At 35.1% G+C, this 25,439-nt stretch overlaps 2 protein-coding genes and 2 long non-coding RNA genes across 4 annotated transcripts; all 4 read right to left on the bottom strand.

Annotated features, from left to right (window-relative positions):
• Positions 1 to 1,493: 1,493 nt before the first annotated feature.
• On the bottom strand, positions 1,494 to 3,121 carry LOC142174695 (uncharacterized). The gene is made up of 4 exons (XR_012703728.1): positions 2,987 to 3,121; positions 2,178 to 2,258; positions 1,862 to 1,960; positions 1,494 to 1,667 (listed from the first exon to the last, which is right to left on the bottom strand). It is a non-coding gene; the product is annotated as an uncharacterized LOC142174695 (long non-coding RNA).
• Positions 3,122 to 3,572: 451 nt separating this feature from the next.
• On the bottom strand, positions 3,573 to 4,643 carry LOC142174694 (uncharacterized). Its single transcript, XR_012703727.1, has 3 exons — positions 4,464 to 4,643; positions 4,250 to 4,321; positions 3,573 to 3,698 (listed from the first exon to the last, which is right to left on the bottom strand). It is a non-coding gene; the product is annotated as an uncharacterized LOC142174694 (long non-coding RNA).
• A 4,921-nt stretch (positions 4,644 to 9,564) lies between these two features.
• On the bottom strand, positions 9,565 to 18,205 carry LOC142179335 (kinesin-like protein KIN-14I). The gene is made up of 19 exons (XM_075249035.1): positions 17,498 to 18,205; positions 16,370 to 16,536; positions 16,137 to 16,280; positions 15,458 to 15,673; positions 15,307 to 15,375; positions 14,932 to 15,000; positions 14,568 to 14,645; positions 14,344 to 14,460; positions 14,170 to 14,251; positions 13,967 to 14,062; positions 13,705 to 13,878; positions 13,462 to 13,568; positions 13,202 to 13,380; positions 12,480 to 12,638; positions 12,130 to 12,383; positions 11,871 to 12,034; positions 11,594 to 11,776; positions 10,073 to 10,560; positions 9,565 to 9,762 (listed from the first exon to the last, which is right to left on the bottom strand). Exons 1-19 carry the CDS (start codon positions 17,613 to 17,615, stop codon positions 9,636 to 9,638), a joined length of 2,991 nt encoding a protein of 996 aa, XP_075105136.1. The 5' UTR covers positions 17,616 to 18,205; the 3' UTR covers positions 9,565 to 9,635.
• A 415-nt stretch (positions 18,206 to 18,620) lies between these two features.
• Positions 18,621 to 19,118, bottom strand: LOC142179621 (uncharacterized). Its single transcript, XM_075250618.1, has one exon. It carries the CDS (start codon positions 19,116 to 19,118, stop codon positions 18,621 to 18,623), a length of 498 nt encoding a protein of 165 aa, XP_075106719.1.
• Positions 19,119 to 25,439: the final 6,321 nt, after the last annotated feature.

Below are 25,439 nucleotides of genomic sequence, written 5' to 3'. Positions count from 1 at the left end.
TCTTAGGACTAAAAGTAAAAAGATTAAAATTATATTAAAATAAAGTCAAGTAAATATTTTAAAAATATTAAAATACTAAAACTAACTTTAAAATTTGTGCGGGTCAAAAATTACGTGCTTACAACGAGTGTGGGTTAAAAAATTGAGTTTGCCCAAGAGTCGCCTGTAGATGGTTGGATCGTGAAGAGGTTCACCAACCAGTGTCACCTTGAGACTTTTTGTTGATGAGGGTGCCACTTAAAGTATTTTTAACATTTGTTCTATATATAAATGCATGTATATATACTATTGCATAGTTTCAGCCAAAATTTGCAGGTGGTGTGCTTCCCCTTCCCTTACACATAAATTCGCCCCTGCTTGTGGTATAGTGAAGCCACCTAAAGTGAAAGTTACCTTGAGTGGAAATGTCGAGGACGACGAATACGAAGCACGATGATTTGTTACGTGTCTCTTTTATGCGTTTCAATTCCTTGTTTTTGATGATTAATATCCCACTGAATTTATAGTGTTTTCTTAAGGAACTTAATCTCCTCCTAGTACCCGATGTTTAGGATTATTTCCTCCCAGGATCTAACGGATTACACACTGGTGTAGCGGTACTTCAAACCCCAGTATTTCAGCAAAACACAAATAGCGGTATCAATCACACTTACTTCGTTTGTTTTGTAAGAAAACAATACAGAAAAGAAAGAAAGAAGAGATTTTAGAATTTTCGTAAGGAAAATATGAGGGAATGACCTGGTATTTAAAACGGCTATTACGTAAATAGCTATTTACGCAAAAAAAAAAAAGGAAAACTCAAACTAGAGGAAATTTAAATTACCATTAAGTAAACTATCGATGTGGATTAGAATATTAATTTAATTTAACTATTTAACAAATAAATTTGGTCCAAAAAATTAATCAATCATTCAAATCATTTGATCGAAGCCGAAGACGAGGCTTGCCTTCTTCTCAACTCTTTAAGAAGTAGAAGAAGTGTAATCATATATATACTCAACAAATGAGCTTTCCTCTTCCAACATGAGAGAATATTCCTTTGTAAAGGAGGGACAATCAAATTTTTATTTTTTCCTCCATTTCCCATTCACCTCAATTTTAACTAAAAATCCAACAATGACGCAAAATTTTATTTTGTGTCTCATAAAACTTACACTAGTTGTATGAGATATCTTTTTTGTCATATAGTTTTGTGGACCTGGATTTTTGTGGACCCAGAAGTGTAAGATTGAGGTCCACAATTTGTAAGACAAAAAGAAGTCCCACACAACTAATGTCAGTTGTGTGAGACACACAATTACCTAGGCTTTGCAGCCCAAAGATAGTGTTTAATTTCAAGCATAAAACTCTTACACGTGTAATAAAATCCGATGGACGTGTACAAATTTATCCAATGTATTAAACCAATGAATGCAAAACAAGTATCTCGCATATATTCCTTTCAACACGTTATTATGAAAGTAATATGTATTTTCACTTTAATTTTTAACTGCTATGATTACTTTGCATAATTTGGTATATACACCGGGTATAGGGTAAGTCGTCGGGACGAATGGGTATTATATAAATCTTGAATAAAATTTACAATTTAGAGAAGTTATGAAATTAGATGCTCGATCATCTTTTTAGTTGTCTTCGTCCGAGTTCGATAGAATGTTTTCTGCATCCTGAATAAAGAAAACAAGTTAAAATTTTAGACTGTCTTACAGTACTAGTAGCATTAAATTGTGGCTCGATTAAATTTGTTCGTATAATCGTATAAGATAAATTCTACATTAGGGGTAAAATGCTTCCTAATGAAGGTGAATTTATATTCAAAGCTTGAATTCAGACCTTTGAATAAGGATAAAAGAATACTTACCACTCTACCACAACCCTTGTTGGTGTTCTGAATTGTTGTGATCATCATGATTATAATGTACATTGGCAAGATTATCCCACTAGCTTTTATAAGAATCAACTACAAATGCAAGAACCAATAAAGTTGTTAAGCACTAATAATAGTTTATGTCGCTCAGACTCTTCAATTATAGCATAGGGTGCGTGTCAAATCCTTCAAGAAAGTATATTTTTAGAGGATCTGATATTGATTGGGAAGCATTTAAGGAAAGTCATATAGTTAGGGAAATTAAGTACCATAGGACATAAACTGTTGGATTTGTTTAATTAACACTTACAGTAGGAAGTGTAAAGGGATAATCTTTTGCCCCTCCATTGAGCACCATTAACACATGTCTCATCAGAAGTACAATTGTGAACTGCCAATTTTTGATTATCAACATAGAGTTAGCACATGGATTGATACATAGAATGCGTTAGAAACTGTATTCAAAATAAGAAAATCACAGAAGGAAAAAACGTTAATTCAATAAATCAGACATAAAATAATTCTGAGCCCACAAGTTGCTTGTGTATCCTTAAAGATTTTAATTCCTTCACTGTTGTCTAAGGTTATGGATTAATTCCTCCCAAGATAGAACGGAATAACTATTCTGTGATAGCGGCACTACAAATTACAGAACTTCGGCGAACTCAACAAACGGAGCAAATCACACTTGACAATTATATTTATTTGGAAAATAATACAACAACGTAGAAAGGAGGGAAGGAGTTTTCAGATTTTCCATGTCTGAAAAATGAGGTCAAGCCTCTAAATTTATAGACAAAGGAAAGGTGAGATGGAGAGGTGTAATCCAAAATGTGCCTCTTCCATTTCCCATTCACACCTTTGAGAAAATTACAATAGAATATACGTAACAGACGCATAAGCATCTACTATCTTTGACTCGCGTTATATATGTATGGGGCTTATGTCCCATGCTTCGGGTCTTACACCTTGCCTCATAGAAGGTAAATCGGCTGGCCTCACGCTCCCGCTTTTTATATATAATAATTTCTAATAAGCAAATCAGCTAATTTAAAAATCTTTGGTCCGCCTCTGAATTAGCAATGAAATAGGTAAAAGAGTGAGAGAATAAGTGCTTACAATGAGAAGGGCAGTTCGACAATAAGAGTAGTTTCTATCCCTAGTTTGTGAGCATTGACTTTCCAAGATTTCTTCTTCTTCTGCTGATGATTCTGGTTCTGCTTCTGATCTTCTTACAACTTCCAGGCTTCCTCTGTAATTAATTAGTAATAGTTTATACTTTTTGTTTTCTTTTTCTTAAAAAAATTAGCTTGCACCTAACATACTACAAATTCGGAGTCAGGATTTGAACTTTATTTGTTTTATATTCTTATGATAGCAACATCAGATGTTTAGTGATTAAATTTTGAATCTAATTAGGTAATGGTTTTTTATGAAAAAAATATTGAGACATGTCTCAAGGTTTGAATGCAGATAGAATTAACAACCCATAACCACCAAAGGATGTGGTGCAACGGATGTGACTGCTCTTTCCTTGACCAGAGATCTCGGGTTTGAGCCCTGAGTATGGAAAAATCCTTGGTAGGATGTGCTCTCCCGAATGGGGCTCTATGTGGCGCGAATTCGGATATATTATAACTCCAATACGGATACTGAAGACTGAGTGAGAACCAAAAAAAAATCATAAAGTTTAAATCGTGATTCCGCCTCTATTCTTACTTACTTCTCTTTTCTTTAATATTGTGAGGGGATAATACCTAATTGTCACTGCTGTGTTATCAACCAAGTGGACCTTCTTAGGGGATGGAACGTAGAATCCAGGTTCAAATTTCTGCATCATTAAATATTTCATCAATAAAGTACTTTTGGCCTCTAATAATATTAGATTATACAATTTGAAAAAAAATCAGGGGAGGAAACAAGAATTGGAATTACGAGAAGAAAATACGTATTGTGTAGCCACTAAGGGATGTAACGTAATTAATCAGAGGTGTCGAGTTCGATTCCTAAAAAGAATTTTTGACAATAAGTGTTTTCTCTATGCACGATGCGAATCTAAGGACCTGTTTGGCCACAAATTTGGCGGCTTGTTTTGATCAATTTTTGAAGAAAAAAAAAATCAAGTTCCCAAAAACTGCCTGTTTTAGAACAATTTTTGGGTAAAATTTTCGTTCCACACAAAATTTTAATATTTTTTCAAATAAAATGCATGTCTAAACACAACTTCAAAAACTCGTTTTTCAAGTTTCAACCAAATCTCTGTCCAAATGCTAGCTAATTAGTCAGATCAATGAGTTGAATATCGAATGGCTAAGCAAAAAAATAAAAAAAGAAAGAAAAAACTTTGGAATATTAATAAAAATGAAGAAATTACTTTTGCACCTGTAAACAAATTTCACAAGTTGTATTTCCCTTTTCATTACACCATCTTTGTATACAATCTCTGTGCGCGAACTGATCAAAGTAAAAGTCCATATTAGAAATATGTGATCATTTACAGAAATATTCAAAGAAACCTCAGGAAAAAAAACAAGTTAATTACAGATTAAATTTGGTAATTAAACAAAAGACATGATTAGCGAGTAGAAGCAATTACCTTGACAGTTCCAGAGCATGCACAAGGAGTTTCTAAGCTCTTTAAGCTTTCAAATTCTTGTTCATGGCAAATTCTACACAAAGATATGACACCAGAAATTAATTCATCATCCATATTTATTACCACGACTCCCATCTTCGTCTTGTTTTTTCATACAACAGCAATAACTACGTCTCAGTCTCGAACAAGTTAAAATTGACTATAGAAATTCTGACTTCTTTCTTTAAACTCAACTCATATCATTAATCATATTGTTTTTCATAATCCGTATAGAATATATGTATGTATATATATGAAGTCAATACTGCATTAATTAGGGTCGCTTAAGTTAAGCTATACAGAAAGACGTCAATTCTAACATGAATTATATGATATTTATTTAAAAGTTGTGGTTCTCTCTCTAAGTATAATTAATGATTAAACAGTTGGAAGAACTGTCTAATAAGCAATTTAGATACGGGAATTAGTAACTTTAGCTCAAACAGTGTATTAGTATTAAGAGATTTATTAAATACGTACACATATTAAATTTAAAATCAAATTAACATTTGAATTCGTCTTTTTATAAGTTCAAAATTCATAAAGTTAAAATCCCGACCCCAAAAGATAATAGACTTACAATTGCATGCATGTGTGATTGGCAAGTCGTGAAGTCAGTGGTGTGTAGACTTGGATAATTTATTGCAAGAATCATAAACGTGGAAATTGAATAAAGGTCTTATTTAGCTTGAAAAGGAGAAAATAGAATTAGTTTACTCGGTCAAAGCAATCTTTTGATGTACATGTAGTCCACTTGTTTTGTTTTATTCGGTTTAGGGAAAATGCATAACTACCCCTCAATATATAATCGAAGTTCTAACTATATATATATATATATCGAGATACTATTACACTCCTGAACTATTAAAAAGTGAAATATACTTTTTTTTTCGAAATACTATTACACTCCTGAACTATTAGAAAGTGAAATTATTGCCACCTTAAATGTTGACGTAACAAAGTGTGTGTTTCATTCTCTCAAAGAGAGTGAGAAGCCCAAAAATTTACTTACTGGTCTTTTTCTTAATATTTTGTCTTTTACACTTTTTTTTCTTCTTCCTGACAATCACCATTAACAGGCATTGAGCTCCATTTACAACACCATTCATTTGAAAATTTATTTTTAAATTTTAGATTGATATTTTTTTCTCAAACTTTTATGGGTTTTTTCTTATTTTTCCATTAACAAGAAAATAAATTTAAATTTGATTATATGTACACGTGTCATCTTTTTATTGGATATTACAGTTAACTAATCATGACAGTAACTTAAACAAACATTTTTTTCCTTTCTTTTCGAAAATATACAATACTTTTCTTAAAAATTCAGTAGCAACAACGACCAAAGAAATTATCATTACGTGAATATTATTTTCTGACCGAAATCGATATCAAAGAATTAAAATTTTGGACTTCATTGATGTCATGCTGCAACTAGTCTTGAAAGAATAGAATAATAGATCAAAATAAGGAACATAATGAGAGAGAGAGAAAAAAAGAGTGACAAAATATACATATGGCAGGCGAGTGTGTTTCACCTCCCATGAAACATCTGGTTATGACATTTCAAGGAGATATTTATTCCATTTTAGAATAGTTTATGGGGTAATAGAATTTTCGTAAAGAAAAAGTGTATAGTTGGAACTTTGGCCATAGGTTTAGGAGATAATTATGTATTTTTCCTTTAGTTTATATGAAATATTTGATATTAATTCACTAATAGTATATGTTATAGGACTTCAAAATTTTCAATAAGGAAAATTCACTTATAATTTTTATAAAAATGTATTCATTTGACACTTAGCTTCCTCTCAATCTTTCAAGTATTAGTATAATATGTTCTTTCACTAATTAACACTAATATATAAGTATGAATTACATTAATATCTTAAACTTCGTATTAATGCAACATTATCAGATAAAATAGGACAGAGGGAAAACTATTTGTGTATCACTTTTCCCTTCCACTTAAAATCTAATTGATTATGTTATACTAATTATTCTGGACACCATAATTATTAAAAAAAAATATTTTGTACTAGTGTAGTGACCGAGGTTACATGCTTAAAGGAATAGGAAAAATTAACATGTAAACCGAAAGCCTTGGAGCCATGTTGCTCTTTGCTTGAATTGTAAATTGGAAAAATTAATAAAACTTAAAGTAGGGTCATTGACCAAAAATTGGAGAGTTGGATCGTATTAGCAAAGGCGAATTCAGGATTTGGACCAAAATTATTAAGTTCTATCGACTCGTAATTTGTATGTTAGCTCCGCCCCTACTCATCGCAACTTTCTGCTTCTTGAAAAGTAGAAATTGGTCTCTCAAGTTTAAACTTTGATTACAACAACGGTATATATGGGTATTTCAATTTTGATTGTCCTTTCATATTATGTCTACGTTCTCTATCTATTCATTTCTATTTTTTACTTAATCTAAAATTTTATCTCGATATTTTTTACTATATGTTCATCCTCTTTGATCCATTATGTCAGGGTATTAATGTCAGTGGCGGAGGTAGAATTTTCGTTAAGGGGTTCAAAAAAAAAAGTTAATAAAGATTGTAGTTAGTGCAATTTAAACAAATGACCTTACAAAGATTTTGAATCCTCTTGACCATTAAGCTATACGTTTGGATTATGTCAAATGGATTCAAAATATAATATATAGAGCCGTAGAGGTGGCAAAATGGTTCAAAGAAAACAGTTAACCACCCATATTATCCACTAAAAATGGGTTGGATAATGAACTTTTTAAAAACGGGTCAAATATGGATAAGAACCATATTATCCATTTAGAAAATGGATAACCAATGAGTCTAACTTTTACATTTGTAAAGCTTCAAATTGGGGGTTCCTCAAGTTAGGAGACTAAAAATTCTCCCAAAAGTGATCATATACAAGAAGTCATGGATAATATGGGTAACTCATATTATCCGTCGGTTAACCCTTTTTTATACGTATTAAATGTGGGTCTGGTCAGATAGTTGATCCTTTTTCATTACCTGTTTTCTACCCGAACCATATACGACTCGACCCGCCCGTTTGCCATTCGTACATAGAGGTAAAAAAAACAAATTTTGTCTTATATATATAGTGTAATTTTTTGGCTTAAAGGGGTTCGGGTAAACCCCTTTCGCCCCTAAATCCGCCCCTGATTAATGTGTGTTAACTTATGATAAGTGAACCCTTAACTAGGTTTTCTCAATAGTTATCGAATTGGAAGAAACCATTGTGGCAATATATCAATACATAAACATGCCCTCAAACTTGGTCTCACTTGGTAAGTATGCCCTTCAACTTTGAGTGTGCACCTCAACTTGTATAAAGTTGAATACGTAAACACAAATACTGACGTGACACATAAATTTTGGAGGTGTCTAGATAATTATTTTGTAAATTGGAGTGTTAAACTGCCAAAGCGGAAACAAGTTGAGGTGTCTACTTGTGCACACTCAAAATTGGAGGGCATACTTGCCAGTTGAGGCCAAGTTTGAATGAAACCATTGTGGCAATATACCTACTCTCCGTGACATACTTGGGCTTTGCAAACAATGGCGAAATCTCGCTAAGGTGTTCGATCTTCATAGAAGTTAATAACGATAAGTGGGTGGACTGCAAATCTAAATCAAATTACGTTAGCGAATATATATATATATATATATATATATATATATATATATATATATATATATATATATATATATATGTGTGTGTGTGTGTGTGTGTGTGTGTGTGTGTGTGTGTGATTAATTTATACCACAAAAAAATAAACAGTGAATCCAATCCTCTATTTTGTGCAAAGCTCCCAAGAATGTTATAGCCAAAAGGTCCAGATATCTATGTGTAATGGAAGGTTCTTTTCTTCTTTTGAAATATTGAATCTGGTGTGCTTGTGCTTCTTGAATTTGTTTGACACCAATCATATAAATTTGCTTGTGCTTATTGCTTCATATGTTGAAAAAAGAATGGCATATTTTTATATTTAGAAATAATTTAAGTTAAACTTTTTATTTTACCCACTTTACCTTTAATAAGGAACTTTTATAGCCATAAAGTATCATAATCTCATAAAGCTTTTGCCCCTCAAATTTTTAGGACCACATATTTCAAAAGTTTTCTTTTTGTTTCTTAAACTTTGTACCAAGTCAAATTACATCATCTAAATTAAAACGGAGAGAGTATAAGAGTAAAGACAAGTACTTCACTTGTGCTCTTTTCCTTTTGGCAAAAGTGCAATTCTTGGTCCCTGCCTGTATTCACGGAGTTCCATCTTCTCCTGGCGGGACTGTAGTGGCGGAGCCAGAATTTAACCTGGGGTTCAAATATAAAGAGGTAACATATGAAAAAGTTAAGAAAATTAAACATCTACTATATATACATGAAAATTAATTTTGGCCTACTAACATATAGTGTAATTTTTCAGTGATGGGTGAACCCCTTCTGCACCCTGGCTTCGCCCATGGCCAAGAGTATAAGGGCAGCCGATACACGAAGCATCCGCATCCAGAGAAGGATCGCACCCCAAGAGGCATGATGTAGGTAGTCTACCCTGATACAAGCATCAGAGGTTGATTTCACGGCTCGAACCCAAGACCTATAAGTCACACGAAAGTTGATTTTACCGTTGCTCCAAGGCTCTCCTTCAAGAGTATGCTATATGAAGGCACTAGGCAGTAAAAAGAAAAAAAGATGACAGCATTTGGATATCGGGAAGACGACAAAAACAAATACATGTAGAACATATAGAAGAAACATTCTCAATGCTCACTCTTTAATTATATATGTGCAAAATTTACAAAGTCAAATCCTCAAAGTGCCACAAAATTATTAAATGGAACTATTGTTTGAGAATCTTTACGCTCTGCTACCTATCACACTATCCAACAAGAACTACAACTCTTACAAATCCAATGATACAAAAATTACAAGCAACTGGAATTGTTGCCTCATTCATGTAAAGATACAAACTTTGATGGGAACAATCAAATAGGATGAAGAAACTGTGTGTAACAAAAACTAATGCAATACCATTCTCTCATTCACTCCAACCACCCCCACCACTCTCATTCACTCTCCCACACTATTGACTCAAAAAATTAAAAAATGATAATAAAAGAATTGGAAACTCTTCCCCTATTTCCTGCTTCCGGCTTTACGCTTCATTTCAGTTGGCATGGCCTGCCTGCCATTCCTCTGATTGTGGCCGACTCCTCCATTCGTCTGTCGTGATATTGAAGGCCCGACTTTATGAACCATATTCCTACGGTACGCAGTGAACGAATGGTTATCGGGAAAGGGATTTAACTTGCATACACTTTTACACTACCAATGTATATTAACTTGTTGTACAGGTAATCAGCTTTATTTTCCTCGTTACTAATCCCATCTTTAATGGATAGTTACCTGTAATTATCATTCAGGTCACTTGATAGTGTAAAAATTCGTTTATGCTCTCAGTGTATAGAAGTTGAACTCATTAAGATAGTGCTATTACACCTTCTTTTCTATTAACAAGCATGTTACTATTGAGATACTAAATAAACCGCCAAGTGTAAAAGACTAGGACTAACCTTGATTCTGGGCTCTTTGCTGGCTTAGTATTTGGTTTCTGTATCTTTGACCCATTCCCATTGGGGAAACTGTTAAGTTTTGTATTATTGAATTGCCAAAGCAAATCTGGCTCGGACGAATCACTCGTAGTGGCATCAAACTCATCTAAATCCTCGGCAGTAGTGATGTCAAAGTGGTTGCTCATTTGGAAAAGATTACTTGATTTTTCTTGGTATACTTTAGATGAATCTGAAAGATATTTCTCATAAAGTACGTCGGACACGTTGCCTTTTTCAGATTCCCATCCAAACAGGTTTCCAACTCCACGTGCAGCGTCCTGCTTGTTCACCATGACCTTGTCTACCCACTCGCCTGAGCTCATGTCTCTGTCATCTTCTACAAAGTTTTCACAAGGACTGCTAACGGGTGGCCAGGGAGGGGAATTTCCGAGTAACTCATCAAGATCAAAACTTTGCCTCTTTTGTCTGAATGCAGAATTACTAGAGACCTGTAAATTAAAGCAAATTATAAAATGTCAAACACGATGATAACTGCATGTATCAAGGTGGAAGCTTATAAGAATCTTTAGTAACGGTATCTTGTGCTTTTTTTTTTATATAAACCAATTTTCATGTTGTGCTACAGTGCTATTTCCTTGTGTTTCCATGTTTACTACTCCCTCCGTCTCAGTTTATGTGAACCTTTTAAAACGATATGCAAACTATGTAAACTTCACCAACATTTTGAATGCATTTTTTCATCATATTGGCACCGGAAGAATTGCACCTTATAGTACTTTCCATATAGTTCCGTCTCAGTTTATGTGAACCTTTTAAAACGATATGCAAACTATGTAAACTTCACCAACATTTTGAATGCATTTTTTCATCATATTGGCACCGGAAGAATTGCACCTTATAGTACTTTCCATATAGTTTTTGAATATTGAAATTTAACTTCAAAATATTGAATTAATCTAATCCAATTTAGCTTCAAAATTAGTCAAATTAACTCTCCAAAGCAAAAGGTTCACATAAACAGGAACAGAGGGAGTATTTATTTAACTAAAGGGCAGCTTGGTGCAAAAGGCATCCCGCGTTCATGCAAGATTCGGAGAAGGGACACACCCCAAGGGGTGTGATGTAGATAACCTAAATTAATGCGAGCATTAGTGTCTACTTCCACAGCTCGAACCAATGACAGACAGAGTATTTATTTAACTAAATGGCAGCCTGGTACACAAAGCATCCCGCATTCACGCGAGATCCGGGGAAGGGGGTTGTGATGTAGACAGCCTAACCTAATGCGAGCATTAGTGGCTGCTTCCACGGCTCGAAGCAGTTACCTATAAGTCACACGGAGATAACTTCATCGTTGTTCCAAGGCTCCCCTTCTGGAGTATTTATTTAACTTTTCAGCGAAAACACCACTAAATATTTGTAGCGTACTAGACTTCAGTAAAATATTCATTTGCTAAACAGGAAGGCGTCTGCATTTTGGTCTCTTAATGACTGAAATCAACTAAGTCATAGAGATTTTACCTCTCTGTTGCCTACATCCTCCATTGGTCTCCTTTGAATGTTTGAATCGGGCAACATTTCTCTCCCCTGTGGATTAGATTGAAAAGGTGATGACTGCAAGCCATATGGACTGCTTGTTACCTTATGATGTGTGGAGACCGGTTCCGTTTCTTTTCTTGCCAAGGCAGCTTTAAGAGTAGCAATCTGATAAAAGAGTACTAATAATTGAGCATATATACATATACTAAGAACTCGTGCTTTAATAAGAAAGAAGGAAACGGGGAGCAAAATGTTATACCTGTTCTTTGAGCTCTTTGACATCCGTGGTATCTTTATTTACTCGGGCAGCACCGAGTTCAACGGAAGAAACACGTTCCGCAAACTTAAGGGTGCTAATTGTTTCTCCTATGGCATCTGGTTCAGGACTTATGTGAACAAACATCAATGTTTTAGCTTGTCCACCTAAAACAGAATCACATCCCAAAACCATATATTACTTAACAGAAATAAGAGAATCTCAGAAGATACAAGCTTGATCCGTTAACATCTGCTCTTACCAAGTGAGTCTTGGAGTAGTTGTGTAAGTTTGCTGTTATGATATGGAACATGCGCATTCTTTTGTGCTAGGGCAGCGATTACATCACCTAAAGCTGAGAGAGACTTGTTAATGTGTTGTGCCTCTTTAAGTCTATCTCCCGTTACTTCAGATTTGTCTACTCTTTCACTTCCAGCAAGATCAACCAAATGCATACAACCACGAAGAATAGCTCCAGAAGTCAAGTCTCTTCCTTGGACATGAACTGTTAGGCAACTGCAGATCCAAAACAACACAAAAGTTATCATTTCCACTGAAAATTTTATAAAGCATTAGAAAGTAAACAAGGAAAGTTGGTATATCCATTCATACCTGTGAGAACGACTACTGCGGTCATTGAGTGCTGTTGCACCCACTGCACGATTCCTTTGTCCAAGATTCATTAAATGAATGACATCAGAAGTTGAAGTTACACGAACCAGGCTTGCATCAGGTACCGTTAGTCCTTGAGAAGCATTACGAATTTCTAGTGTAATAATAAGTCAAGGAAGACAGAAAGTTTTTAAGCATGAACATGGGCTTGAGCGTGAGTACAACAACAACAACTTTGCCTTAGTCCCAAAGAAAGTTGGGGTCGGCAATATAAATCCTCACTTTTTTCTTTAAGCTCAACTCATATCACGGCAAAACAAAATAATAGTAGTGAAAATAAGTTAAATATTTATATAGAGATAATAGTAATAATAAGAATAGTAGTAATATTTAAACCCTATTTCTAACTAGTAACTAACACCTATATGGATCTTTTTCTTCCATTGACACTATCTTTAGCTAAGTCTGCATTGATTCCAAGGATTTATAGGTCTTTTGAAACAACCTCTTTCCATGTGATTTTAGGTCTACGTCGTCCCCTTTTAACACCTTCATTCACTGTAGTTTCACACCTATGGACCGGTGTTTGGCATAGACATTGAAAAATTTCTATATTTGTGACTCAATATAAGAATGTCCTTGAGTTTAAATATTACAATAGTCAAGTTGGGAATAGCTTCAAAGATCATAAGAATTTAAGTCAAAGAAACTTTGAAGGATATCTTTTGTGCACACCATCAGAAACAAGGAGATCCCTAACTTGCTCGTTATATATCTCAATCATTTGTACAGACACTTCATATAAGAAGGTGTCCTTTCTTTGATCTGCAAGAAGGAATAAATCGCCTAGTGCCCTGTAGTTTACCCCTCGGCTTTGTTCGGTAAGATCCTTAGGCCCCGTCTGAATATAAATATACAACTTAGCACATAAAAGAGGGGAAATATTAATATAGTTGTATAAATGAATTTCATTTTGTCTAACCATTGTGAAGGTTTTTCCTGATCCAGTTTGACCATAAGCAAAAATGCACACATTGTACCCATCCAAAACTGATCTAATCAGTTGTTGAGTGTCTGAAAACACCTCTCCTGCCACACACAAAAAAGAAATAGAGAAAAATAAAAGGTGAACACCCAAAAGTAGAGAAGAAAATAAGCCATGAAGAGAGCTAAGAGATGCTAAAATCAAAGTATACATGCCAATTTTAAGAATGGTCTAACCAACCTTGAGTTGCGGACGGTCCAAATACTTTATTGAAATTGAAAGACTTGCGTCCTTTCCCGCTCTTTGACGGAACACTTATTGTAATGCTACCATCTTCTATATGATCCACATTACTAATATAACTTGCTTGCCCGGGCAAAAATGGTCTTACTCGACAGTAAACTCTTATGCTTCCTGAATCAAGCACAAAGAAATGATCGTCTCATTCAAAACTCGGATAGGTGATGAAGACAGACTCAGAGGAACTTCATAAGAAAGATACCTTTAAGGTCCTGGACTTGATTGTAAAGCCTGCGATTTTCTTCAAGAACTCTATGATAACCGGAAGCTGCATGTGCTAGGCCATGTATGTGCATGCCTATAATGCAGGGGTTTTATCAGGTGGAGAAAACCTCATCTGAAGTAATTTCCACATAAAAGAAAGGAAAAAAAGGAGCAATAATTTGTTAGGTGCATTAATCCTACCAATATTTTGCATTTCCTCATGAAACTTCATTTGCATGAACTGCATACCCGCTTTTGTAGTCAAAAGAGTTTGTTTCAGGTCCTGCAGTGGAACATTATTGATCGCAAAATATAGGTTTTGAAAAGTTCCATATCGGAGAGTCTGATCATTCTTGGTCAAGCTTAACTTCTTACCTTGACGTCTCTTTCCTGTTGGTCAACAATTGTGTTCTGCTTCACATATCTTCTTTTAAGTTCCTCATCAATGATGCGATTCTCTTCTTTCACTAGTGCAACATTTCTTTGGTCAAGCTAATTGAGAAAGAGAAAGCGAACAAGTATGAGTGATCCCCTAATTTACATGAAATTATGCCTTTATGATTGATGAACTAGTGATTAATAAAAGTTAGAGGCGTTACCTTTGTGCCGGCAGAAGTATGTTTCTGAAGGAATCTGTTACCACAGGAAATGGTTGAGTCCTTTGGAGTTGCTTTGTTCTGATCGAAGGATGTCCAAATGCGGCGTCAGAGAAGAAGATAAAGGGTACAAATAAATTCAAGAAAGTGGAGACGCCATTCTATGTTCTATTTTGGTAGAACACGAGATATAGTTGAAAGGCATCAAATTACAGAATCCAACAAAAATATGCATGTACAAGTACAGCCACTGAAATAAAGGGGGGAGAGAGAGACACAGAGAGAGAGCAATTTAGACTACTAAGTAGAGATTAAACTATTAATAAATGATCAATTGAGCTCAGAAGTAAAACTTATTTAAGATTACCGGTTGAATTTGGCTTGCGATGCGCTGCTCGAACTCCTCAACAACCTTATTTAACACTGACTCCACAAGCTGTAGCAAGAACAACATTGCTTTATTTTAGAACAAGGGCAACACAAGCCAAATACAATGTAATATAGTGACATATAACTTGACAAAAGTTTACCCATTGCTTATAAGTTTTAAGTTCACATTATCATTTGGTTCTTCTCTCTACATCACACATTATATGCAAAAGTAACTCTCTTTAAAATGATGCAGGAGGAGCAGGAAAATTGAGGCTTTGAGCCTTTGACTAGAGTCTCTTTTGCAGCTACACAATCTATAAGAAATTTTTTTATCTGAATAATGTAAGAAATTTACTGCATTCCAACTTACATTAGGAACTTCTTCAGGCTTCTTATCAATCAGAATTGCACGAACAAGGTTGCTTAAGGAAGAGTTGGGCTGTAAAACGGAAGCTTTAATTAATGAATCATGTGTCGGTTACGATATTGCTAATGCATATAGTCAAGCCGAGTCTACCTACCATTTTGTTACTTTCAGTAAATTTCTCATTCATTGACATACTCCTTGACAGAGAACTAGAGAATGGCTCAGAATTTTTGCGCACAAATTGTTTTGTTGATGTTGTGGACTTCACATTTCCACCAAATTTCCAGACTCCAGTGCCACCTGTCTGCTTCCATTCGCTGTAGTCTTTAATTCCCAAAACACAGTTGACAACCCTCGACGATTTTCCGCCCTGATAATCATTAAAAATGCGGCTTTATCAGTGAAGGTGATTCCATATTAAGCAGCAAATCCAGTTCACAGTCGTGAGAATGACGATGCAACACTATGGTGGTGTCCGGCCTAACTTGCGCACACCTTGACTATTTCACTGGGTACCTGCTAGTCTGCTACCTCTCTGGACCTAGGCTCTCATCAGCACAAGTACCACATAACTCTACCCATCAAGGTTTAGATAGATGAGAAGATGTCATCTTGTATTTTTTGCTTCCGCTGGGATTTGAACCAAACCTCATGGTTCTCCTCCCATTTCGTTAAGGACTAGGCCAAACCCTTGAGTGCCAGTAAGACTCAAAGCCATTGTACTCAGATTTCTATGAGATATATTGGAATTGAAATTTAATGAAACAGGTAAAAGAACTTGCAACACTATGAGTAATAGGTCATGTTGGCTCACATAAAGGCACTGCACTTACCTGTTCAAGATCAGATGCCTCAAAAGAAGGAATCCCCATATCTTGGGCAGCAACCAAAAAATTACGGACGTTCTCAAAATACTGGAATGCAGACAAGGCTGCTCCATCAGGAAGTAGCGCAGAGTCAACCGGACTTTCAACAACCTGCAGTTGTTGATCAAGGTCAATGTTTTGAAGGTTGAAAAGATAACAATTCAATTCCAACAAACAGGAGGACATTGTGAAGTTTTTACCTTGGGCACAGCTCCAGGCTGAATTTTATTAAGCACATTGCAAAGAATTATTCCACTCCTTAAGCCAAGCCTGAAGTCTTCCTCAGAAGGCTCAGCTGGCAAATCTTTTGCTCCCACAACGCCAACCACCTTTCTCAGCCAGGCTGCAGCTTCATACCTCCTTGTTGCTACAAATAAAAGATAAGTACAAGTGATGTCATTCCTCATATAGTAGAAAAAAAGGTAGTCAGAATAATGCCTCTTTGAACATTACAGGGTAGGCGGCTGAATTATGTCATTGTGCACAGAGGCGGAGCTAGGACTTCAACTTTATAGGTGGATTTTAGAACGACAATTCCAAGTACTAATAACTGGATTCTAAAATTAAATATGTGTACATATTTAATGAATTTTTTTATAGTTAACACAAATACATTGTTTGCACAAAACCATTGGGTTCAGCCGAACCCATATGCTGGCTTCTATCTCCGCCCTTGATTATGCGAACCATTTCATCTAAAGCTTAAACTGATAAATATTAGACACTTTTTTATTTATTTTAGGTCTGCAACATCAGCAACAGTAAATCAGTTTCAAATCCAGGCTTCTCTTAATCTATTCAAGAATGAGCTGACTGAGTACATAAACAGGCCAGAAACAATTAATCTCCAACTGAAGCTTATGGTTAGAAATTCTAGCCTTTCTAAGTTAGTAGATTCTAAATTAATAATTTGTACACAATAAACTAATTTCTTAAGATAAATATAGAGTTTGGACCAAAGTTACAAGGTTCGGTCAAACCCATATATTGAAGGCCAGCTCCGCCCCTGAACAGGATGTAGCTATACGATCTCTTTGCCAGAAAATTACACTGTACGTACATGTAAAAAAAATTCTTATGATTATCTATAAATTGCTGAATCTCCTTGACACAAGGAAAACATCTAGTATACTAATAAAGGTAGTTCAATATATTCTTTAGGTCATAGGTTCAAATCCGAGTCGTGACACTCTATCATTCTTTTAACCTCCTTGTTAGAATTTCTGGTTCTGCCATTGCCAAACACTTCAATCAACACAAATGCAAGACTCAAAATGGACAAAACTGCAAATTGGCAATTAGCACACAAAGGATCAATAGATAGTTACCTGCTTCCTCAGCTCGACGGGCATCCAAATCAAGACTTCTTGATCTGTTTCCATGTTGCTGAAGAACATCCTCCACCACAGATGCCACAGAGAAAGACAATGCACCATCAGCAGCCATTCTTACTTAAATTTGTGTGAAAAAAGAAACCTTTTTTTTGTCAACAAATTTGAAACCAACCCCTCCAACATCAAAATCTCAATTTTCCAACAAACCCCAGATAATTCTGTTTGAGAAAAAACCCCAAATGTGATGATTCAAACACAGCACCAAAATCCTCAAGATTGGATTTTTATTGGAAAAATATTGCTAACAAGCCCTCCAACATCAAAATTCTCAAATTTCCAACAAACCCCAGATAACTCTTTTGAGAAAAAATCCAAATGTGATGCCTTTTATGGAAAAACTTTCACATCAAGATTCTCAACCCTTAAAATAACAAGAGAATACAACCCCTCTAAATTCTTTTGGAAAAGAAACCTGATAGCTCAGAAATGGAACAGATACATGCCTATATAAATACACAGAAACAGAAAAAAAAGTATAAATTCTTCACCAAATAGTTGGGTATAGGACTATAGACTATAAAACTCAAAAACTTTTTAGTCTATAGTATGCTATAGACTTTGTACACTACAAGCTGGTAGTGTATAACTTTGGTGCTGGCCGAATTCTGCTTTTTTTTATTCTCTCACATGAATGAACTACAAAAAGCAATAGCTTTAAGATGATTTTATGCATAGAGTTATTAGAAAAGCTACAAGTTTCCGAGCCTAGTTCCGAACCTATTCCCTCCCTTTGCCGCTTTCTAAAATCAGAGCGCGTGTATTTACGCGATTGTCCTGCAGGTGGTTCCCGTTTCTTTTATAATTATATTTCACATTATATTTAGTAGGAGGGTCATTTTCTTTTTATAAGGTCATTTATACAATCTCATATTACCAACAATCTTTTTTTGGTAATTAATTTCATTTCATTTCAAACAAACTGAATACAAAGATCATAATTGTTTACATCTCCTGCCTTCTTTACTCTACATTATCGTCCTACCTATTACACACAATTATAAGTAGGATAGTAATTCATCTCGTCTAGTCTAGCTTGTAGTCGTTGTACACATCTTCCTCATCCACGTACTGCTTGAACTATCTCTCGAACAAGCTCCTGTATGGACTGCTTCATTCCTCTAAAAATTCTGTTATTTCTTTCCTGCCAGACATGATATACTGCTCCTGCAAGTATTAGTCGATATAGTTCTGTTTTAATGCTCCTTCCTTTGCAGCATTTGATTGTCCAGTTGAGTTCATCACTCCATCGCATTGTCTTTCTGCAAATCCCCTGCCATTGCAACAAATCTGTCCATAATTGTGAAGTGTAGGAACAGTAAAAGAACATGTGATCGATAGACTCCTCTTCTTTGTTGCATAGTTCACATGTGACCTCCTCCACGTATCCCAGTCCTCTCAGTCTATCTTTAGTCATTAATTTTCTTTGAACAGCTAGATAGATAATAAATTTCCACTTTGGAACTCCCAGATTAGTTTGCATAAGTTTCCTCCACGTTATTCGTTCAAAGTTTCCTCGCAGTTTTGTGTAGAAATTCTTCACTAAAAAGCTTTCCATCTTTTTCATTTTATCCAGCTTCCTCAAAGTATTGTCTAGCTTTGAAAATCTTCTGAATTATCCAGGAAGCTTGTTTTGCCTCAATACTCCATCCTGCTATCTGCTTCTTGTAGTACACATGCACCCACTGTACATAACCTATCTTTCTTCTTGCTTAAGTTCCACATCAACTTACAAATGGCAGCTTTATTCCAGACTTCAACATTCAATAGGTTTAATCCACCAGCTGCCTTAGGCTTGCACAAAGTTCCCCAGGCCACTAATGCTTTCCTAGACTCTTCAATCCTCCCAGTCTATAGGAAAGTTCTACAAACTTTCTCAATCATGCGGATCAGTTTCTTTGGGAGGAAAAATATCTGTGACCAATATATCTGTATAGAGAACAAGACACTTTTGATTAACTGAATTCTTCCTGCATAGGACAGAAATTTTGTTGTCCAAGATTGTATCCTTCCTAGCATTTTCTCTATTAAGGGCTGGCATTGTATTAAGGATAGCCTCTTAGTGCTAAGAGGCACTCCTAGATACCTCACTGGTAGCTCTCCCTTCACAAACCCCAGGCCATCTAGTATTTGCTGCTGCTGCTCTTCTCTTACTCCTCCAAAAATTATAGAGCTTTTCTCTTTGTTAGCTATTAAACCTGATGCTTTTGAAAACTGTTGAAAGCATTGAAATACCAGTTGTACTGACATAATATCACCCCTACTAAACAACAATAGATCATCTGCAAAACTCAATTGAATAATATTCATTTTGCTGCATTTTGGATGGTAGTTGAAATCTGGGTTCTTTCTGAGAGTCTTTAGTATTCTTGTTAGGTACTCCATAGCTAGCACAAAGAGATAAGGTAACAAGGAGTCCCCTTGCCTTAATCCCTTATTAGCTTTAAAAGGTTTTGTAGGTTCACCATTAATCAGGATAGAGTAGGATACTGTGGTAGTACATTGCATGATCCACTGTATGAACTTCTCAGGCAGTTGCAAGTATGCTATACTTGTTCTAAGTAGCTATATTCCACAGAATCGTAAGCTTTCTTCATGTCTATCTTCATCATACATCTAGGAGATACCCTTTTTCTATTATATCCTTTAACTAGCTCATGACTTAGGATTATGTTATCATTAATCAATCTGCCAGGAACAAAAGCAGTCTGGCTTTTATCCACTAGATCATCCATGACACCCTTTAATCTGTTAGTCAATACCTTTGATATAGTTTTGTACATGATTGTGCAGCAAGAAATAGGCCTGTACTCAGATATTCTTGCAGGACTTTTCACCTTTGGTATGAGTGTAACTATTGTAACATTAATTGGCTTGCACATTTTGGATTCTGCAAAGAACTCTAACACTGCATTTGTGACCTCTTCACCTATCACTGGCCAAGCTTTTTTAAAGAATACTGCATTGAAGCCATCACAACCTGGAGCTTTTGCATCACTTATACCTTTCAAAGATTGATATATTTCATCCTTAGTCACCTCTTCTACTAACTGCATCTGCTGTAGTCTGTTCACCTTTGGACCATCTTTCATTACTACTGGATTTTCTGCTGGTAGTTCATTTGCTGAAGTCCCCAATAGTTGTTTATAGAAACCTATCACCTCTTCCTCTATATCCTTTTTTTGTGTGAACTGAGCTGCCATCACTTTTTATCAACCTTCTGATTTTGTTTTGACTGCACCTACTCTTCATACTTGCAAAAAAATAAGTTGTGTTTGCATCCCCTAATTGTAACCACTTTATTCTGGACTTCTGCTTCATAATACTTTCCTCTATTCGTGACCATTTTTCCAGTTGAAGTTTTGCTGCTTTCTCATCTTCTATTAGTTGTCTATTCTGCCCTGGACCCCTCATATGTTCAGGTACTTCTATCAATTTCTGCATGTATTCCTTAACCTTAACCCCTACATCATTATATTCAGCCTTGTTCAATTCCTTCATTGCTTGTTTTACTTTCTTCATTTTTTTTCCATACATTCCACATTTTCTACCTACCATAAGATTGCCTCCATACTTCATCAACAATCTTCAGAAAGTTGTCATGCTCAGCTAAATGATTTAAGAATTTAAAAGGCTTGGCATTCTTTCTTCATTTACATTTAAACCAATACTCAAAGGAGAATGGTCTGAACAGTGAGGATCCATAACCCACACTTCATTTTGTGGCATTGAGAGTAACCAGTCTGTATTAACAATTGCCCTGTCTATCTTACTATATGTACTCCCATTGGTCCATGTATACCTTCTTCCATTCGATTTTAGCTCAGCTAGTCCATTGTTTATCATGAACTCATTAAAATCTTTAACCTCAGCTACTTGTACAGGATTTCCCACAGGTCTATCTTCTCCCTCCCTTATAGCATTATAGTCACCCATAGCTAACCAAGCCTCTTGCTGTACTAAATGAATCCTTACCAATTCAGACCATAAACATTTCTTGTGTTCTATGTTGTGCAATCCATATACTACAGTAAAGTTAAACTGCGTATCTAGCCTCTTCACATATACACTAGTATGAATTAGTTGATCAGTTTTACACATCTCTTTGAATTCTATTTCACTGGGATCCCACAATATCCAAATTCTCCCTTTGCTACTCTGCTCATAATTGTCCATATACTTCCATCCTGGAGCTATTCTCCTAGTAACTTGATCTGCATTCTGTTTTTTGATTTTGTGCTCCAATATTGCTAGTATATACACTTTATTACTTGTAAGAAACCACTTTACCTCCTTCTGCCTAGCAGCTTTATTCAACCCTCTTATGTTCCAAGTGATGAGCTTCATATTGGGATAAATAGGCTCTGAGTAACCCCCTCTTGCCCTGTATCCTCTTTTTGTCTACTTGATCTTTCTCTTCTTTGCATGGCACCAGTGATTCTGCAAGCAAATTGAAGCCATTTAATACATTTACTACATCTGCCTGTTGTCTGTCCCTACTCTTTGCTGCTGATCTTCCTATAACTGTTTGCCATTTTTGTTCCTCATTCCTTTTATTATTCTCAAGCTGATTATTTATTGTCTCTTTGCTTGTCACCTCCCCTTGTACTGGCATTTTCTTCTCTACCTCTTTTACTTTTGATATCCCTTTTGGTCGCCATTCCTATTTCTGCTTCATACTCTTGTTCCTCATGTTAGGTTGGTCCATCATTCTACATTGATGTCCCACCTGCATACATTTTGTGCAGAATTCCGGCACCCAATCATAATCAATTTCCTGCATAAACTCTCTCACATTAGGATTAGTTACTTTAACTCATTTTGGTAACTCTTTTGTCACATCCATCTCCGCTAACACTCTTGCATATGAGATCCTATCAACCTGTGTAGTACATACATCTACATATAAAGGTACTCCCAATCTACTACTGATCCTGCTCAGTGATTTATTACCCCAGCAATTCAAAGGTAAATTTGGATATTTCACCCACATTGGTATGGTTTGTAGTACTTCTTTGTTTAAATCAAACTCAGCCGACCACACTTTAACTATAATTGGTTTATTATTCATCATGTGAGGCCCATAGTACAACACCTCATCCCGATCTTCAATCGAATTGAACTTCACCAAAAAATACCCATCGTTATGGAAGTAAACTCTAGGTTTCGCTACAAAATTCCACATTGAAGCTATATACCTCTCCATTGCACCAATTGTTGGACTACACCCCCCCCCCCCCCCCCCACACACACACACACAACATACAAAATTAAAGATAATTTTCATTTTTGAGTTTCCTCATCTATCTCTTCTTTGCATAATTCAACTGTTATTTCACCATTTTTGATAATAGGTGGAATATAGCTCAGATCCATGCCTTTAGCTGCATAAGTTGAACCTACAAATAGATTCGCCCATTGTTTTTGTCCTTTTCCAACTTCTTCACCAGATTTTGACGTTAATTCCCCTACATCGCCTTGCATCTCTATTTCCTTTGTAATTGATCGAGTGTTCTGCTCAATTGTCCCTTTTCCACTTGAATTAGTAACTGCATGAGCCATCACTGCTTCCGTATGAATTATACTAGCTTGTTCAGTTCTCATCACTAGAGTTTGTCCCCTATCCTTCATGTTCATCAATGTCGGCCACTGTTCCATCGGAGTTTTGTTATGATCGCTTATCAAATCATTACCAGACTTTTGAACTGGAGTCTTCGATGTTGAAGCTTCCATTAGAGTATGCGTAGCGACGAGTTTCTTCAGCCTTCCCCTTCCCATGGCTATTTGGCGTACGTTAGTTCATGCACTCTAACGTGCGCCGAGAAAAAGAGAGAAGAAAAGTTTTTCTTTGGCCAAGCTAATTATTACCAACAATTAATCCTTTTTATTTTTTGTTGGGGAGTAACGATACAGTTATTTCGTATGACTTATAGGTTATGGGGTTATTAAATCGTAGAAGTAGCCCCTAATACTTGCACTAAGATAGGTTGTCTACGATAAAAGGGGTGCAACCCTTTCTCAAACCTTGCGTGAATATGGAATGCCTTGTGCACTGAGCTGTTTTTTTTTATTTCTCACCCGGTGTCTGGTACCTCATTGGAGCCCGACTATATATATCTGGATTCGTGCTGCGTAGGACCCCATTCGGGGGAAAACACTCCCTACCAAAGATTTTTCTATACCCAAGACTTGAACCCGAAACCTCTGATTAAGGGAAGAGCAGTCTCATCCACTACACTACATCAGATGCCTTTTATTGTTATAAAATAAAAGGAATATCTTTTAGCTACTACTTTTGTTGTTATTATTCTCACTTGTCATTATGTTTAAAAAGTAGCCTTGAGGTTATCCTTTATTTTTGTTTCAGGAATAAGCATTGGAAATCAAATCTTTTTGTTAAATGAGAAATCTGGTTGTACTGAGGTTATATATAATATATAAATTGGTTTGGCAAAAGATAAAGACTTAGAGATAACGTAAAAAGTATAAAGGTGAAGAATGTTTTTGAGTAGAGATGGCGACTTAGGGCAATCCATTTTCCCAAGATTCATGCCACAATAATGAAGAATCCAATGAAATGGCATTTGGTCTTGTTTTATTTTGTTTCTTTTTTCTTTTCTTTTTATTTTACCTTTTTCATTTGTTAGGCCCTTTTGGTTGTTTAAAATGAGACTTGGGACTAACAAGAATTATGGTAAAGCGATAAATATTATTTCGTCCTTAACCAAAGATTTCAGGTTTAAAATCATCTTTTTAAAGGAGCATTTTACGCTAAATAAGGACATTCTAACGCGAATCTAAATGTAGTTAGAGTCTAATACAGATATTGAATACTAGATAGGAAACAAAAAAGGATTTAATACTCTTTTGTTTCACTATCTAAAGTTAGTGTTGTTGTGTTCTTAGTTTTTTTTTATAGTTAGTATTTTGTTAGTAATACTTAACAAGAACTTAATCGATACTACTTTTTTAATACTCTAGATGTGTTTTGTTGAATTTGTGAGTGACTATTTGTTGTGTAGCTTTATTGGTTGGATATGAAATTTTTGGAGGGTAGTTTGAAGAATATAATGAAATTTGACCAATCTTGTTAAAGATGAGACGAGAAATTATGATGCATTGTAAAGTTACCTACAACATTTACACCAAACCCCACGAATATACTATAAAAGACTTAAATAAATATTTCAAAAAATTTTGTTTTTAGTTTGTCTCACAAAGAAAGATATTTTCTTCGGTCCATTTTAATTAATTTTTTTTATTTTCACTCTTTTAGTATTAATTAACTATAATATTAATTAGATTTGTTTATTAGAAATATAATAAATATTCCTAGGCTCTTTACTCCAATGCCAACTTTGGAAAAGAAGAAGTTAATTCCTTCTTGATATCTGAACAAATCAAATATTGTGGACCACTAAAAAAAGGCCAAAAAATCAATTAAAGTAGATCGGAGAGAGTATATTTTTATATTTAATAATAATTTAATTTTAAAATGCTCATTTTATCCTTAATAAAATGATATATAACAATACAAATATCTGACTTATTTTAGACCAGAAGTTTCAAAAGTCAACACAAAATTAATTAAGCCGGAGTGAGTATATTAAAGACAACATTTTCCCTCCACGGAATTTCAAAAGGATTTCAAATTGGACACTTTTTGACTATTTTCATTTGCTATATATTTATATCACTCTCTGCTTTCCGTTGCATGCACAAACTAACTAGTGAAAGAATTGCAATTTGCAACTAAGATGAAAGCAGAATGTTTGATATATATATATATATATATATATATATATATATATATATATATATATATATATATTATCTTTGTAATGATGATATATGACTTTTAAGGTACTTCTTCTTCATC

The sequence above is a fragment of the Nicotiana tabacum genome, chromosome 3 (assembly GCF_000715075.1).
Source record: "Nicotiana tabacum cultivar K326 chromosome 3, ASM71507v2, whole genome shotgun sequence".
NCBI classification, from domain to species: domain Eukaryota; kingdom Viridiplantae; phylum Streptophyta; class Magnoliopsida; order Solanales; family Solanaceae; genus Nicotiana; species Nicotiana tabacum.
This window is presented reverse-complemented; position numbering and strand designations above follow the sequence as displayed.

Coding starts and splice junctions, on each gene's coding strand:
- LOC142179335 (XM_075249035.1), bottom strand. CDS start 17,615: ATGGCTGCTGATGGTGCATTGTCTTTCTCTGTGGCATCTGTGGTGGAG. Junction 14,252..14,343: donor AACAGGAAAGAGACGTCAAG/GTAAGAAGTTAA, acceptor GTTCCACTGCAG/GACCTGAAACAAACTCTTTT. Junction 12,035..12,129: donor ACTACTCCAAGACTCACTTG/GTAAGAGCAGAT, acceptor ATTCTGTTTTAG/GTGGACAAGCTAAAACATTG.
- LOC142179621 (XM_075250618.1), bottom strand. CDS start 19,118: ATGGAAAGCTTTTTAGTGAAGAATTTCTACACAAAACTGCGAGGAAAC.